This window comes from Galeopterus variegatus, unplaced genomic scaffold (genome assembly GCF_000696425.1).
Source record: "Galeopterus variegatus unplaced genomic scaffold, G_variegatus-3.0.2 Scaffold678, whole genome shotgun sequence".
Lineage (NCBI taxonomy): Eukaryota > Metazoa > Chordata > Mammalia > Dermoptera > Cynocephalidae > Galeopterus > Galeopterus variegatus.
In genome coordinates this window covers 204,838-223,399 of record NW_007726789.1, presented here as the reverse complement: position 1 = coordinate 223,399, position 18,562 = coordinate 204,838, and the positions used below count along the sequence as shown (strand labels likewise).

At 39.0% G+C, this 18,562-nt stretch overlaps 1 protein-coding gene across 1 annotated transcript in view; it reads right to left on the bottom strand.

The window, feature by feature from the left end:
- The window catches only part of KLHL32 (kelch-like family member 32), a 209,766-nt gene that overhangs the window by 15,664 nt on the left and 175,540 nt on the right, over positions 1 to 18,562 (bottom strand). Inside the window, exons 7-8 of the mRNA XM_008571310.1 lie at positions 9,885 to 10,629; positions 8,944 to 9,125 (exon numbers count right to left, since the gene is read on the bottom strand). Coding sequence (XP_008569532.1) covers positions 8,944 to 9,125; positions 9,885 to 10,629 — 927 coding nt within the window. The remainder of the gene's footprint in view (positions 1 to 8,943; positions 9,126 to 9,884; positions 10,630 to 18,562) is intronic.

Here is an 18,562-nt window from a genome sequence, read left to right as displayed (position 1 = left end):
CTTGCAAAGATAGATTCCATGCCTTCCTCTATTGAGTATATTTTATAGATTGGCAGTTTTGATCTCCCTCCCCCACCCCAGGGGGGATAATCTGCATCTTAACAGCTTTGCATAGATACATCTGTCATTAAATATGCCATCTTGAATCAGCATCCATTTTTAAAATCAAGTTTTCTCTAACTTTCAAGTGCCACAGTCAAAGTTAAGACTTTTCAGCCAAAATTGAAAATGAGCAACCTGTCTTATACTTTTGAACTGTGACGTAAAGATATACTGCAGGTTCCCCCAAAGTCAAATAAGTCTTTAAAAATTGCCAGAAGGAATGAAAAGTTACCACTTTGCTACCAGCAGTGAGAAATGCTTTCTATCATCAAGACAAGAGTAAAGCATTTTTCTTAAGCTTTCCTGTACAACTCCCCCTAAAATGTTGTGACAAATGGATGAATGCATACCGGAGAGAGAATGACAAGTGACTGCCAAACAAGCAACCTTTGTCTTTGCTACCAAAATCACCTACTCTCAAACTCATATTGTGCTCAAAAGCAACAACTGGTCGATGTTAACAGGGTCTATAAAATAGGTGCTTACAAAAACTGCTGTCACTGCTCTTTGGTCGAAGTGGGTCAAGTCGGATGGCACTGCTAATTTTTTTTTCCTAAGGACAAAAAAATACATGTTGATAATAGAGAGTCCTGCAGTAAACTCTAGGAGAAGCCCATGGTTCCTAATGCAGTGCTGGTGCACAACTAAGACAGAGAAGGATGCAAAAAATTGATCATTTCCATGCTCATAGATTGGAGCATGCTCCAGCTTGGAATTCTGCCAGCAAATTCAGGATTGAGGAAAACCAACTCAAGTTCTCTGAAACTCTCTTGGAGGCCTGCAGTGCCCAACTTCACGGTGGTCTTCGGGAAGAGTTTCTGGACAGGCTGTGGGATTAAATGGACTCTTTTGTGAATGTGTCCTTGGGGGAGCCATTTAACACAGCCAAGCTCAGGTTCCTCATACGCAAAACAGAGAGGGCTACATCTTCCTCATGGGTTTTAGATGAACTAGAGCACATGGCGTGGAGGCAATCCATAAGGGAAGTTTACTACAATACTGTAGCCATTTGTTTATTGAAATTTCTTACCATTTCCATAAAACGTACAAATACCTATGTGTGGAATACTGAACTAATAAATGAGTGAATTTTTTAGTCTGAAGTAGATTTCCTGTGATTTTTTTCCTAGTAACCAGAATTACTGGCTGGTTTATGTGGGTATCCAAGGACTTTTTTCCTCTTTAATAGTTTAAGCTCCTCTTCCACAAACTTGCTCCAATTATCAAAAGACTAAAACTTCACAATTAGTTTAATCACTTAAAGAACGACCTGGCATTAAGTCTGACTTCATTTTAGTCTTTTTTTTATAGAACTAAACTTATTAGCCCTTGGTAAAAGTGACATCATGGGAATATTTACAATAAATGCAAAAATAAATTTTTGTATTATGTATTTTTAGATAATGTTAGACTGTCCATATTTTCAGGATATTAATAATACTACATAAACAATTATAGCCAACAGTATTTTTACTAAATTAGCATTTTGAATAGGAGCATACTTAATTTATGTGTTAAATTCAAACTAGTATCCATATTATTTCTGTCATACTTCAGGAACCCACACAAATGACTAAGTAATTAATATACTCAAAACCTGCAAAAAAAGTCTCAAATTTGCAAAATATCTATAAAGAAAAGGTTGCAGCACTTGAAAATATAAATTATATTTATGTCATCTAGAATGAACAGGTATAAACTTATGACCCAGAAATATGTAAAGTATGTACCATGTGTTGTTTTAAATAAATAAAATGATAAAAGAGTAAAATCTCCCACAAGGCGGATGTCAACTAGGGTCACCTACCCTTGAAAAATCTCAATAAAATTTAATCTAATTCCCGTTCCTCATTCTGTAGAAAGTCAAAATGCTGCCTCCAAAGATTTCTGCACATTCCCAGCAGAGTTATACTCTCGAGGTCACCTCTGTCTGTATATTTAGTGTCCTGGCTTTGCTGCATTCTAGTTGGGCTTTTTATCTCCCTCCCACCATCAACCAAATTCTTTAGCCATTTCCCATTTCCATGATGTAGCCTCATTACATTACCGTTAATCATCTCTCCTCTTGGGAATAAAAGAAAATAACTTTGCATAATCTTAATAGAGCAATGCAGCTCACACTTTATGCTACCCTCTTCTTCTAGACCCATCTAGACAGACACAAATGGATCATCTAAACATAGGCAGTTCTCACCATGAGAGGAATTCTGGAGTCAACAGTTTGGACATTTTTTTTTTTGGACTACTGTACTGAAACTACCAACTTTAATGGCCAGTAGCCTACTATACTTATAACATGTAATCCTTTCAGAAAACAATCATCTAGCTTAAGCCATATTGTCACTAAGTTTCTGTTTACATTTTAACTTTGTGTTGCTGTTTATGTCTGAGAAACTGAACTACAGAAGCACAAAAAGGAAGACATTACATGTCTCAGTTCTGTGCCCTGAGAGAGACAGTGAAGCACTTAAAGACAATCAAATGCCTGTTGATTCTAAACAAATCTCCAGGGATCATTTTTCTTATGTGTATCATTTACTTTCAGTTGTATCATTTGGAAGTTCTGTTTTACAATTTAAACATGTTTTTCAGACATTTGCTGTAATGATGAACAACTAGTGGTTTAGTGGGAAAAGCACAGTTTAAAAAACCAGAGAGACGGGTACAAAGCTACAGTTAGATAGGAAGAATAAGTTATGATGTTCCATTACATAGTAGAGAGCTAGAAAAGAGGATCTTTAATGTTATCACTACAAAGAAATGATAAATGTTTCAAGGGATGGATATGCTAACTACCCTGATTTGATCATGATACAATGCATACATGTATCTAAACATCACATTGTACCCCATAAACACGTACAATTTTTATGTGTCAATTATAAGCAAACTAAACAGAGACATGGAGTTCAAATTCTAACTTTGTCAGATACTAGCTGTGTGATCTGGGAAGTCATTTTACCTCTTTAAGCCTCATTTCCTGGGAAGTGATATGAGAATAAACCAAGTGCTATTTCTTCAGGATACAGGTAGGTCGGTTTAGGATGAAAGCTTTGTTAATTATTTTTGGATGATGTAGGTGACCTGACACTTTCTTTCCTTCAAACCATTTTAGCTTTTCAAAAAGCATCGTAGAATAGTTGATTTCTGTTTGACTTCCATCTCAGTTCAATACTGTAGTGGTTTTGTTTTAATCTCTTTCAAACGGGGAGGCAGGGAGCAGTAAAGGTTGGAGCAAAATGAAAAGAGAAAATGTAAGTGCTGGGGCAGCTGGTGGCTAGAATCTAAAGCAACAAATACTTACTTCTTTTCTTTTTTTATTCCTTTTTGTCTTTTTTTACTGACTGGTAATGGGATCGCAACCCTCGGTGTCACGCCCGTACCAGGGACCGGCAACGGGATCGCAACCTTGGTGTTGCGCCCACACCTCGCTCAGCCAGTGAGCGGGAACTGGTCTGTATGTGGAATCCAAACCCTTGACGGGAGCGCCACTGCACTCTCAAGCGGCGCACTATAGCAGTGCACCATCGGGCCGGCCCTCAGAAGGCTTTTCTAACTACACAGGAACACTTAGAGACATTCAGCCCTGTAAAAAGTCACTGTCATAGTGAGTTATGGTTAATGATGGGAATGTGTCCATTCCCCACAGTATGAAGACAGGAAAAACATCAAAAGTGCTGAAAAGAACTCTCTTTCAGCGCACTCTCCAGTGCGCCACTGGGCTGGCCCCAAATACTTAGTTCTTAGTGAACGTTCCAATTCACTAGGAACTTTTAAGTGAACATATCAAGTTATCAAGCTCCAAACCTCTTCCAGGCAGGTGGCTTCATCATGTGACAGCTGCCTCAGGGGAAACAAATGGGCATTATGTTACATACTTACTCCCACAACACTCATGGCTCCCCTTCAAGCAAACCTTCCATCCTGGACTCTCACCTAACTGGGATCCCAGCTTGCTGAACTCCTTCCAGTAGGATCCTCCAGGCTATTCTCAGCCTAGAAACTTTCCATCACAAGTGAACCAAGGATCTGCCTTCTCCAGTTCTCTGCGGAACACCACCAAAAAATAGGCAGAAATTTGCAAATGGGGCCATCACAATTTTTTGGTTTCCAATCTTAAATATGGGCTCTGAACACTTAATTATTTATTAACCTGTCAGTCCCCTCTCTGTTTTCTCTCAGAGGCTTTTTCTAAGCACTCTTCTCAGGCTCTCTACCTAGTTCTGACATGGCTCAATCTCAACAGAGCACTCCCGTCTCTTACTTAAATCCATCAACAAGGAACCTCCTCAGGTTCCTGCCCCTCACTGTGAGCTTACCTACTGCCACACTCATCATCTCCTTTCCTCCAGGCTTAGACTTTGATGGTCTCTTTCTTCCCATGTGCAAGACCCAACCCCCTCTCCAACTCCTTCCTGCCTGTTAAGGACTCTATGTCTCTTGTGGATATTGTATCCCCAGGACTTGTCACCATTCCTGGTACCTAGAAGATGCTCTCAGCATTTACCAACCAAATGGATGCCCCTCTTCCCCAAATCTTCAATTTCACTCACTTCTTTCCCTTTTCAACAAATTTGATTAATACATTTTCATCCTTAAAAAAATTTTAAAATACTCCTTTGGCCTTGGATTTCCTCTTCTAGCTATTCTCTTGTGTTCTCAGCCAAACTTCCCCCTTTCTTCCCTCTTTTCTTTCCTTCCTAATCTCCTTTTTTCTTCTTAAAGCCAAAATATTGTTTATTAATTTATAATGAAAGAATGTGGCTGTCTTATGGACTGAAATATGTGTGTACCTAGAAACGGCACATTCTCTTCCTGTACATAGGAGTATACAGGAAGCCACATGATAATTGGAAAATTGTCTGATAAGCTCAGATTGAGGGAATGAAGCTAAGATGAGACCCTGTTCATGGGTAACAGGCAAAGAGGGCCTTTATCCCAATGTATTCTACACCTGTGGTTTCTACTTTACTTTCTTTTTTTTTTTTCCTTTTTGTCTTTTTTCGTGTCCGGCAACGGATCGCAACCCTCAGTGTCGCGCCCGTACCGAACCGGGACCGGCAACAGGATCGCAACCCTCGGTGTTGCTCCCACACCTCGCTCAGCCAGTGAGCGGGAACCGGTCTGTATGTGGGATCCGAACCTTCGGCGGGAGTGCCGCCACACTCCCACCGGGCCGGCCCTCTACTTCACTTTCCAATCAAACCTTAAACTACAGTATTCTAGTTTTCACCTTCTTCCACTGCATTGAAAAATGCAGTGGCAATAGTTTGGACCTTGATGTCCCTGTAGTATTGGACAGCTCTCACTCACCGCACCTTTCTGTTTGGGTTTTGGTTTTACCCCTCCTCCTCCTCCTCTCCTTTGACCTCCTCCTCCTCCTTCTCTGACCTTGCTCATCCTGCACTCTCAGCCTCCTTCCTTAGTCCTGCCCCCCCCCCACACACACACACTGTACCCTCCTTACTAGTGTTTCCCAACCTTTTGCCCTTGGCCTTTTTCCAGACAATCTCTTGCCCATCTGTCTCCTCCCACTTTCTTCCTCCTCTTCATATTATCTCATTTACATTTGCTCTGAGAAACAGAAGACAAGGTCCTCTCTCTGAGTCTGAGGGGAGGGGATCATGAAGAAAGTGAGGAAGTTAGAGCCAGTGGAGGAGAGGGGTGAGAGAGTGGGAATAGGGTATGGAGAGGCTGAGAGTGCCACTGTGCTTGGTGAGCTGGGTATATACCCACCCCAAGCCCACAGGCTCAGCTGCCCAGGTACAGGCAAAGACAAAGTGGTTTGCTGCACTTGTCCAACACTGCATGTTTTGCTAGAGAGCAAAAGAATTATTGAAATGATTCGACCATAAAGTTCAAACGTGAGGACAGGGAGGAGTCAATGGATAAGTAGAAAATGGCCAATGGCCCAGTTAGGCTGGAGGTGCTACCTTTCATACCACCTGCAATAATTACTCCCTGCTTTGCACTACTTCTGTACTCTGGAAAGACTTCTATCATTGCCCATCACCTTCTATATTATAATTATCTGTTTAAAAGTTCGTTCCCTCTATTATACTCTACTTTGTTGCTCCAGCACTATTCCAGAACAGGATTTAGAGAGGTTAAAAACTTTGCTCAGATCTCATGATTGGTAAGAAGTGGAGGAAGTCTCACGTGTGTATGTGTGACCAGGGTCTATGATCTCAGCCCACTACAACCTGGTCTCTGCTACGCCTGATGTTAGCTCCCAATATTTTGTATATAATTGTTTAGATGCAAGTAAAATGATATCTGCACAGATATAGTAAAGTAAAGCAATGGTATTTTTAAAATGTTAATGAAATTTTACATTGTTCTAATTTTAATGATTAGAAAAACCAAAGTCCCTTTATTAGGTTTGAATAAATTGAAATTACTTAAAATGGGGCAATGCAAACTTTATATAAATTTAATCAAGACGAAAATACACATAGCTTCTAGGGAGTTGAAGAAGCTTTAACAAATGTTCTTTCATTAATGAAATATCTGAAATACCCTTTGATTGTCAGCTCCTAGAGGGCAGGAATTGTGTTTGCTGAATTAATCTTATTTATCTATGTCCCAGCACTACACTTTATAAGGATGTAGTATTCAACAAGAGAATCAAGCAAGCACTAAATATTGCTTTTGACTAAATGCAATAACATTTTTCTTATTTTTATAGTTTTAAAGTACTAATTTTGTGGTTAGTTTCTCATCTTGCTGCCATTTGATAAAAATGAAAAGATAAGTTGTTTTGAAAGATAAGCTCAGGATTAATTTTCCCTCACAAACAAACAAACAAACAAACGAAACCAAGGATCTTTTTAGTAGTTCACAAACTACACCTTACAACAGAGCATATATTTTAAAACACAGCTGCAAAGGATATTTAATGCTTGTTTTACTTCAATACTATGAATTTCAAATTGAAATGGAAAGGGACATTTGTGAATTGGGTCACAATGTGAAATGCTACAGGAGCCTGTAAAATTTGACTATCTCTAACATCTTAAATTAAATGCAAATGGGGATATCCATGCAGCCCAATTTTCTGAATTCCTCTTTGCTTGTCACATCTTTAAAACTATGGACAGGTTTCAAGATGTCCTGACCCCAAAATGACCAGAAAAAGGGGGAGGGAGAGAGCACTCTCGAAATGTTGAGTCTCTAAAGAAGAGTCTCTATTCATTTTGTGTTCTCTGGAACAGAACTAAGCCCCTAAAATCCACATTCTATAATCCATACCACCTCCACCTCTGGCAAAGCTTGCAAAATATCAGAAGGATGGAGATGACTCAATCTCTCATCAATTAAATTGGAAATACTTGATTATTTGGTAAAGGATAAAGAATAGCTTCCAACATTTTCATCTGTTCCAATAAATCAGGTTAACACTTCTAAATCAATCATAGGCAGGGTGAAATACACCTGTCTTTTTTTTTAAGGGGCCCATTAGCAAATCTAGTCACCCCTCCCTATTCGTGGTTAGATTCACAATTGATTTATTATAAGCTGGGCCCGAGGAAAGAGGCAGACGACTGAAGGTATTAGAAATGTCACTGGCGATTTCCTCTTCTTTCCAATTAAAGGTATTGTACTGTACACAGGAAAGTGAATTTCTCATCTTGAGTACACAGTAGGGAGAAACAAACCTGAGAAAATTGTGATTGTTTTCATTAAATATGGTTAACACAAGCAGCATACATTAGTGCAAAAAAAGAACAAAGAAAAAGCATTTCCTTTCACAGTAGGAGAAAAACAAAGTGAGATAGCAATAAGATCTGTAATAAGTTGATAGATTTAATAAAATGGAAATGGAAACGTAGACCCACATTGAAAGGGAAGTGAGCTTGACACCAGGATGATGGAACTAAGATGAACTTCTGTGCTTTCTTAAGCCCCACTGAAGAAGGTATTAAGCAGATCATATCCTTAAGACTATGTAATGGAAACTACAGCATTTTTTTTTTAAGCTAGGTTTTATAACCAAAAAAGAAGGAATATTTATTAGAATATTTATGGGAAATTCATATGAAATTTGGAAAATGCAATGCAAAATTTAGGAATACAGTACATTAACTAAATGAGTCAATGGAAGTAATGTATATTGAGAGAAAACATAAATTGCATTGATTTTGTAATCCCATCTTTTCGTTGTTCAAGTACAGACAGATCTGTTTCTTCTTTTAGCAAAGACTTATTTGCAGCCTAGTTTGAAGTTCTTCAGCAAAGCTAACAGGGCAGAGCCCTGGTAGTTATTTTCTTAACTGCTGAAGTATACATTTAAAGAAAAAGGAATAAGTCACTAGATAAATTAGATAAATGAGGTTTTTATTTAAATATATCTACATATACTAACACACACACACATTTCTAATGTTTATTTGGTATGTATGACCAGTAACTATTGGGTCCACTTCATTTATCCTCCTCCTTAGTCCTAGTCTTAATTTTATTCGTTAATTTATTGAGCACTTAAACCCTGACACGAGCTAGGTTTTGTCAGTGAAAAATCAGTGAATTTCCAATAATTGAGGCATCATCCACAGAAACTGAGACTGTGACTATTTCCCTTGTTATTGAAGAACAGCAGAAGGAAAAATAGGCAGAATCCAAACAAATTTAGTTTAAATGCAAGGGAGAATTTTGTCCAAGTAGGTAGTAAAAAACTAGAGATGATTATTGACAAAAGCTGAAAAGCCTTTGCCGGTGTACTTAAAAGTGATTATTCTAAGTACAAACATCAAAGTTACTCTTAATATTTAAGTTATTTGATCTTTCTATTCCTCTTTGTCTTTGATGACACAAGAATCCAACAAGTTCCATTTGGGTTACAAAACGGGTATCCTCCAACTGGGAGAAGATGCGACTTCCTCCTGTTAGAGGCACACCTTTCAAAGGAGAACACTTGAGGTCTTTCTCAATAATAGGATTGAAAACATAGGTTGATAGTGTGATGCAGATAACATATGCCACACAGACTCCTTCTGTACAAGCAAAAAGGCAGCTATGAGGGGCTGGAAGGCATATGTGGGTGTGGATGAAATAAGAGTGGCAATGAGTGGATAACTGCCGAAGTGGGGTTCTCAGTACATGGGGTTCATTATACTATTCTCTCTACTTTCTCCATAATCAAAACGTTTTTTGGAAAGAAAAAAAAAAAGGTAAACTAAAATAAAGCTCAAACTGTGTACCCACCAGTAATCAGTAAGAACAGGAGAGTAAATAGAAATGAAGGTTTAGGATAGCATGAGTAAGTACTATCACATATAATACAAAAACCTTATTTTAGTAACTTAAATCCCTTCCCTCAATGCACAGCATAACTATTACCTGGATATATATCCATTGCTATACCCAGCAAAATGGATTTACTGGGCTTGACTTCTCCTGCCTTGTCTGATGAAATGGCTCCTAGTCGGGCAGCCAAGAGTGGAAGAAAAAGCAAAGCAACCTAGATAAACCACAAGCTGTGCAATATAATCCATGAATAATCAAGAGCTGACAATGTGAACAACAGAAGGTTTGGTAGAAAAACAGGTGTGATGGACCATTAATTTTCATCTTGAATTTTTACTCCTGTAATCACCCAGAAAGTCACAGAAAGGTCAATTACTTCCAATTACATTGTTCTCTATAGAGTAGGTGCTCAATAAATGAATGTTAATTAGCTAAAATGGCATCCTTTGCTCAATTGTTCAATTACACATGACCACACTAACAAAGCTTGACTTTTAAATGTATACCTCAAGGAAAGTGTTTTTGATAAATCCAACATATGAGGCATGTTCTACCTGATATCCAAAGAAGACCATCAGCCACATATCCAGCATGACATGAAAGGGATCGGTCAAAGGACTGCACAAAAGTCCATTTGTTCTTCTTGGGGCAATATCGCTCCACTGTAGGCAGAACCTGGCGCAGTTCATTTCTGCCCCCAACTGCATAGAGGCATTCATCCACGGCTGCCAGCACGAAGTGCTCCCGGCAGTTTTTCATGGATGCTATCTCTGCCCAGGAATTACTGCGGGGATCATAGCGACAAGCAGTCCTCACGGCACAGGAACGGCCACTGGCATGCTCAACTTCCCCTCCTGCTACAAACAGGAAGTCGCCCATGACTGCCACACAGTGGTGGCTCCTGCCCACGGGCATGGGAGCCAGCTCACTCCAGTTGGCAATGGCAGCTATGAGAGCATTCTCCTGATCAACAGGATTGAAGTACCGAAGTTCCTTGACTTTACAGACCTCACGCTTTTTCCCACCAATGATATACAGAGTGTCGGACTGAAACCGCGGTTTGGTCCTGCGAGTCTGCCAGACGGGCTGTGCATAGATGCTCTGATGGTATTCCAGGGCCTCGTTGACAAGGGCTGTTGCGGTCTCACTTGCTTGGACGAGGGGGTGCGACAGGGCAACTGTATGGAGAGTATCCACATCCATAAGGCCAAAGCGGATGTACTGCAGGAGCTCATCCATGTACTGGTAATGGCAGCTGTGTTCCAACCACCTCAAGGCTAGCTGAAACAGAGGGAAGTGACATGAGAGGACAATACAAAGGTAGGAGAGAAAGAGCAAGAGCAGTGGCAAACAGGCGGATCACCATGCATTCTTTCAGACATTTAATACCATTTTAATACAATTTTTCTTTCTTTTTGTCTTTTTCGTGACTGGTAAGGGAATCGCAACCCTTGGTGTGGTGTCGCCTGCACCGCGCTCAGCCAGTGAGTGCACTGGCCATTCCTATATAGGATCTGAACCCGCGGCAGGAGCGTCACTGCGCTCCCAGCGCCACACTCTCCCGAGTGTGCCACAGGGCTGGCCCAATACAATTTTTCTTACAGTGTAACACTGGAATATTTTGATACCCAGATGAGAAACTTTTTTTTTTCTGTATTATGAGAGACACAAAAGAACTCAAGACATTGTTTTAGGGTTTAGAAACTATGTTAAGCAACACTGAGGAGGGCTTAGCATATCATTAGGAGTGAATGGCAATTGCTTTACAAAAAATAAAAACTGTGTTGTAAAACAGCCTGTTCCCTTCTGTTTCATGCCTTAGAGGCTTGGTACACCCCACCACCAGGAAATGTCAACAGTGAGCACTGTCATCACAGCTCAAGTAATATATGTCAACCTGTGAGTCAAAGTGCTGTATCAATATGAGTAACATAAGAAAATATGTGATCATCTGAGACCACAGGGTGTACTTGAGAGAAAATCAATATGACACTAGTAGAATGATTTAGAAAGAAAAAAGACGTTTAACCCCCTCCCCTTTGGGAGATATAGCAGTCAGGAAGCAAGAGAAGAAAAGAAAGATAGCAACCTATCAATTTTAATTTTTTATCTCAATCAGTTTTCACCTTGAGAAACTGGAGGTGTGTTTCTGCACATGTAAGTTGTTATCTGCACATGGAAGAGGCTGGAAATTTGTTAGAGCTATTTTCACAAAAACAGGATATAGAGGAGATTACCTTTGTATTATGGACACAAGAGCAGAATGTAACTCTAACCTTTCTATTTCCTCTTGCAGACTCTTTCAAGAAGGAAAGGAGTAAGAACTTTTGGCTCCAAGCAAAGAGAATTTCTTAAAACTAAAGCAGGTACATTAAATCACAAATAACAAAATTAAACAATATTTTTAAAAAATACCATCCACAAAAAAACAATTCATTTATAGAGCATATGAAGCAATTTAATTAATGTGACTTAATATTTAAGTTTGACAAACCTTCCCATATACCAACATAAAGAAGTATACCTAATATTTCCAATCAATATATTTGATATGAATTATTCTCAGCAGCATTTACATTAAGCTAGATCTCCTGGACAATACAGATGTGGATCTGAAGGAATTAGCAAGAAAAAGTAAAACAATGAATTAGAATATTAAATAATTTTACTGTGTTTTACTTGCTTTCTGACCCATGGAATCGGGGTTCTGGACTTCCCTGTTTAGATCATGCATATCACTGGGGGGATAAAGGTCCTCAGGGGAGGGAGAAGGAAATATGATACTCTTAGACCTCTGCTCCTTGGCAAACACAAGCTGGGTTTTCATCCTGGTAAAAAGAGTCACTAAACTCTCTGAGAAACTAGATGATTTCAGACTTTCAGAGTTTCTGCATCCATTTGGTTGCAGGTGCTTTGGGGGCTTGTCTTAGCTTCCTGAATGAAGTGAATGAAAGAAGTGAATTTACTTCTGATATGCAGTGAACTGCATCTTTTAATGAATTACAAAGTGAAGAGAAATGAAAAAAGAATATCACTGGGTACCAAGGAGGCAGACCCGTGACACTCTAGATGTTTTTCCAGAAGGCAGCATTTTTTATTTATATAAGGCACCAACCTGATGAAAAAATATATATCTGCATATGGTAACATCAGCAATAATCAAAGACATTGCAAAAGAAAAATACCAGTCATCAATCACCGATTGTCTGCCAGAAGCAGAGAGAGTTCCCACATGCAGCATCCTAGACTTTCTCCATTCTAATTTTAGAAGATTCAAGGGATGGGGTTCCAATTATTTCCTGGGGGAGACAATTCAACAACTTAAATGATTTTCCATTCTTTGCCCACACAGCTCTCAAAAGTTCTGAGGGATAAAGTCACTGTGCTCAAGGTTATTTCTTTGTATCAGGTAAAATTTTTTGAAACTTAATCTTTGATATTGCTCTAATTTAATCAAGTAATTCCAGCTGATATTGCTTTGCTCTGTAACCAGTTTCTTAGCATCCTAATGTCCTTATAGTTCTGCATGTTTTGTACAGATACTACAGTAGATAGCACTGGAGAAACATTAGATAAATATCCATGTGTCCATAGCCTCTTTTTATAGCATAGTACTGCCCATTTAATTATTTTCCCTCTCCTCATAAATCAGTTCTTCCTTTGCCATAATCAATCTTCTACCCTTCTCTGAACACTCTATAGTTTATCTTTATCTTTCTAGGAAACAGTGTCACTAACTGCATGAGAGGCATATAAGCCTCAACTATGCTCTGCTTTTAAGGAAATCTCTAATGAATCAAACTGGCAGTGGAACAGTGACCACTGTTACCTGTTACTGATTAATTTCTGGCTTTCTGTCTACTATCACCTCACGTCACATGTGTCATGATGCTTTCCACATTCGATTTCCCCAAATACAATGTATTACAGAATATTTTGTGCATATGCATTAGTTTGTATTTTCTGGGATAATTTTAACCTTATTTCTTTCCAACATTTCTAACTTCTCACAGATTTCACACCTTTATCATTTATAATATTTTCAGACTGCACAAGTCATCCATACATGTTGGGTTTCTCTTTCTCCAGATCAAAGGTGAATGTAATTTACAATGAACTATCCTACCACCAACTTAAAACCTAACAGGTTCATGAATTATCTGGAGTTTCTGATCAAAATGCAGATTCTGATTCAGTATGTAGGGGAAGGAAGATTGGGAGTCTGAATTTCTAACAAGTTCCTAGGTGATAAATACGCTGCTGGTCCATGGAGCACACCTTGAGCAGGAAGGTTTTAGACTGATTTCCATTCTCATAGCAGGGTTCTCCTACCATGCTGTCTGAATTTAGTTACTTCAGGATGCTGCATTAACGGTTCCATTCACTAGGGTACGTTGCTGCCTTATTAGAGTAAATTCAGTCTGTTGTTTTCATTTTAAGAAGGTATAAAACTAATGAAGTCTAAGTAAAATGTTTTTTACTCAAGATATAGGACAATAATTAGCTTAACATTATGGTAAGATAGCATGTTTTAAGACCCTGGTTCTATAAGGTCTACAAATCAATAGCTGATTCTGATAACATGAAATCAGTCTTATATACACTCGGCACTTTTGCTTTTTGCAACAATAAATAAATGTAAAAGTGTTACTGTACTCTGTTTTCACTTTCATAAAAATGTAAAGGAGAAAAATCACTAAAACCATGGATAACTATTGTTTATCCAAATAATGAAAAAAAATGGCAAAGCAAATTCAAAACAATGATTGGCCACTCCAAAATCACTTCTACACTGTGAACTTCAGCAGAGCACTACTCACTGCCATGCTGAATTAAGGGCAAGGTGATGCAGGGAGTCCGAGAGCCCATTTTAAGCAGTTTAGAGATTACGGGAAGAAGAAGGCTGATTCATCATTGGGGCATCACGGAATCCAAAGACCAAGGTTAGCTTTGTAGCATATTTTGGTGCTTAGGCTTGAGAAAGATTATTCTAGAAATGGGTGGCTGACATGACACCATACTGAGAAAGCATAACTCAGGGGAGGCTGAAATCCTATTCTAACTTTTTATTCTGGCATACTGATATACCCATCACCCTAAACCCTAGCGTTTAATGGAGAAGAAAATAGAGCCAGGGGCAACTATACTTATTCTTCTATTTAAAATCAGGTTGCAGACAGCTTTGCTGAAGGTGCAGACTGAACCCTCCTTTCTGCAGGAGCCCACACTGTGAAGGCACTCGTGTCTATGTCCTCACCAGTCGTGTCATCTCACTGAGATAAGCCAGAACACCAGTCTCCCCTCAGTGTCCCAAAGGCAGCCTAAATTCCACACTTCTGCAAATTCAGAAAGGGACAAAGGAAAGACACAAGAGCAAATGAACAACTAACTGACATTCCTGAACTTCATGTTAAAGAGAGCTTGGGCAACAAGGAATGGGAAGCCAGGGAAGCATGTTTTAATAGATTAAATGACAATGCACAGATGGAATGTTTCCCTGTTAAACAGAGTATCAAGTATGCTCTCCATCTTCTAATCCATGTCCTCAAAGAGAAGTTCAGTGATTGTTATACATTAGATGAAAGTACACTATTTTATGTCATTTTATAAGGTCTTGAATTCTAATAAACATAGAAATTTGGCATGTTCCCTTTTAATACTCCATACAGTTTCTTTAGATTAAAAATATGAAAGGTTTCTCTAATGCAAGGAAACAAGTGTTAAGGTTTTCCCATGCTATACTACAAGGAAGTTCACCTCTTTAATGTGAGTGATGTAAGGTCCAAATAATGAAATATTAAACAAGAATAATAACAGCTATAGAGAGGAAAGCTTATATTAATAAGTAAATGCAACAAATATTATAGTCACATTCTCTTCTTTGAGACCAAATGAAAAATTTCAGTTCAAAAAGACAACAATCCCATAAAATCCAAAAGCATCAGAAACTAGGGACGCAGAATCAGAGCATTTTCCTCTACAAGAACAATGAAAATGTCACCATGGAGGAATATTAAAAATTACAACAGTGCTCACTCGAGTGCTATAATTAAAATTGTGTCAACATTTTGCTTGTAAAACAGATTTTCAAGGGAGGTTGCACATTAACCATTATAGCTGACTACAGACTTATACAAGATGCATTTTCTTCTCCTAAGAAATATATTTCAATGGAATCAAATCTGATGAGGCCCAAGGTTCATATACTGTCATAAAAAAAAAAAAAAAACCTGACGGAGTTTACAAAGAATATTCAGCTTAGCAGATATGGGTCTAGTATCCAAGCCACAGGTTTCTATAGCATAGATAGTTTCTATAAATCTCTTTTCAGAAAAACAAAGTGACAATTTTTAGTTGTAATTCTATACTCATATTTCAATATGCATATGTGTGTGCATGTGTGTGTGTGCACGGTAAGGTACATGTGCACAAAGGCCCACATACACAGAACTGGTTACGTCATAGTCTTTTTCTCCCTGGAAATGACTTTGATCAGATTATATCATACAACTTAATAGATAACATCTCTTTTAAAATAAAAGAATCCCAACCAAAGAATACACATTTCAAATTTGTAAGGTGACTGCTTCAAGGCACTATCTATTTAGAATCCCAGAAAGAGGTCTTATACATAAATGCAAATATTTAGTACACTATTCACATAAATTTTACCTTTGAACTGTCTTTAAATATACCATGCCATATCTAGTATATGCGAAACTTTTTAGATCACAAGAATATATCCTACAGGACAATAAAAACTGTTTAATTTGTAAACATGCCCTAGAGCATCCTGAGAGCATAAAGTCTTTAAATATTTCTGTATGAATTGATTCAAGAATAATGAGCCAATAGCAGGTTCACTAGCATCTGAAATTATTATTTTTTTATTTATTACAAATATTCATGAGATACAAAGCTGATTGTCCCATTCCTGCCCATGATCTGGGGGCCAGATTCATATTGGGGGCATACCCATTACCAGAAATTACTTTTGTACCCTTTGTCCCATCCCCCTCTCCCCTCAACTCCACTTTGTAGCCCTGGGAATGTTCCCTCCCTCTGTTGGATCATGGGACTACTGTGGTCTTTCTTTCCTGCCTTGTTTCTCTCTTAGCTCCCACATGTGAGTGAGAACATGTGGTATTCATCCCTCTGTGCTTTGCTTGTTTCACTCAACATAAGTTTCTCCAGGTTCATGCATGTTGTTGCAAATGGGAGTATTTCGTTCTTTTTTATGGCAGAGTAGTATTCCATACTGTGTATATACCACAGTTTCCTTATCCAATCGTCCACAGATGGACATTTAGGTTGGTTCCATATCTTGGCTATTGTAAACAGAGCTGTAATAGACATGGGAGTGCAGGTATTCCTTCTACATGATGATTTCCATTCTTCTGTATATATACCCAGAAGAGGGATTGCTGGATCATATGGAAGATCTATCTGTAGTTGTTTGAGAAACCTCCAAATTGTTTTCCAAAGTGGTTGTACTAATTTACAGTTCCACCAACAGTTCAGTAGTGTTCCCTTCTCTCCACACCAGCATTTGTTATTCACCGTCTTTTTGATCATAGCCAGTCTAACTGGGGTGAGGTGGTATCTCAATGTGGTTTTAATTTGCATTTCCCTGATAACTAGTGATGTTGAGCATTTTTTCATGTATCTGTTGGCCATTTATATGTCTTCCTTTGAAAAATGTCTATTCAGCTCCTTTGCCCATTTTTTAATTGGGTCATTTATTTTTTTTCCTGTATAATTGCTTGAGTTCTATGTATATTCTAGATATTAGACCCTTGTCGGATACATAGTTGGCAAAAATTTTCTCCCACTCTGTAGGTTGTCTTTTCACTCTGTTGATTTTTTCTTTTGCTGTGCAGAAACTTTTTAATTTGGTATAGTCCCATTTGTTTATTTTTTCTTTAGCTGCTTGGGCTTTCAGGCTCATGTTCATAAAGCCCGTGCCCTGACCTAACTGCTGAAGTTTTTCACTTATATTTTTTCCCTTAGTAATTTTACAGTTTTGGGTCTTATACCTAGGTCTTTAATCCATTTTGAGTTGATTTTAGTGTATGGTGAGAGAGCATCTGAAATTAAACTTTCAACAGTATGACCAAATGGACCTCACAGGCTCAAGTGCTGCCCCACGTCACTGACATAGAGATAGTCAGATCCCCCAAACAAGTGATACTATGATGAATTTAGATGTCCAGGAAGTGCCTAACCTGCATTTAAGGGTTTAACATTGGTAGCCTCCAAATAAATAGAAAAAATACTCAGAGGTCACTGTAAACATTAATTGAGAGCTATGGAGTACAGAGATTAGAGTGGGCAACCCACTAACTGAAGCACAGGACTAAACACTATCAGAGGCCAGATTCCACTATCAAGGGGATGGAGCCTGGAGTAAGCAGGCTGCTGGGGCGGGCTGGGGAAGGGGAGCCAGGGTCTCCACTGCAGGTGAGTTGCTGAGGGCTCCCATAAGTGTGATGTCCCCCACTGACCACCGTTACTATGCGAATCTCAGTCTGGCTACTGAAGATACACTCTTCACCACAATTATCATAATTTTTTTACCCAAACAGATGTAGGCCAATCTACAGGTGGTCATATAAAGGGTTTAGACTATGAGAAAGAAGCTTTAAAAACAAGTAAATGTCAGGTGAGCCTAAAAACAGAAATCAAACATGTAAAAATCAAAGCAGCAGAGAGAGAGGGACAGGGCTTAGTTTGGGTGGGGGAAATGGCCTAGAGAGCCTAATTTGCAGCAGTCATGCAAGGAAGACAGATATGTGGAGAGGTGGCCCCATGGGGCAGAACCAGTGGCTTGACAGTCTTGGAAGCCTTGTGAGGGAAGAGGGGACTGCAGTGGATGAAGGAATAATTAGAAGGTAGTGGCTGTTCCAAAAGCTAATCTGTAAAGTAAGTGAGAGAAACTCTCTCATCCATAAGTGTTTGCTGAATGAGAGAACACGGGAGTCCAACCTGAGGAAATCACAGACTGAGACATTCCTTGTAAGGTTAGGAGGAAGAGCAAGGGAACTCTGAAGGAGGAGATGGAAGGATTGAAGAGGAAAGGGAAAGGGGCCCAGAGACCAGGCCCGGGCCTGGGAGCAGAACTGCCAGCACAGGCCAACGATGAAGTGTGAGATGCTCTGGGGGACCTTCTGAGGAGGACACCACTGCAGAGGGGCCACAGTCTCATTGACTGAGT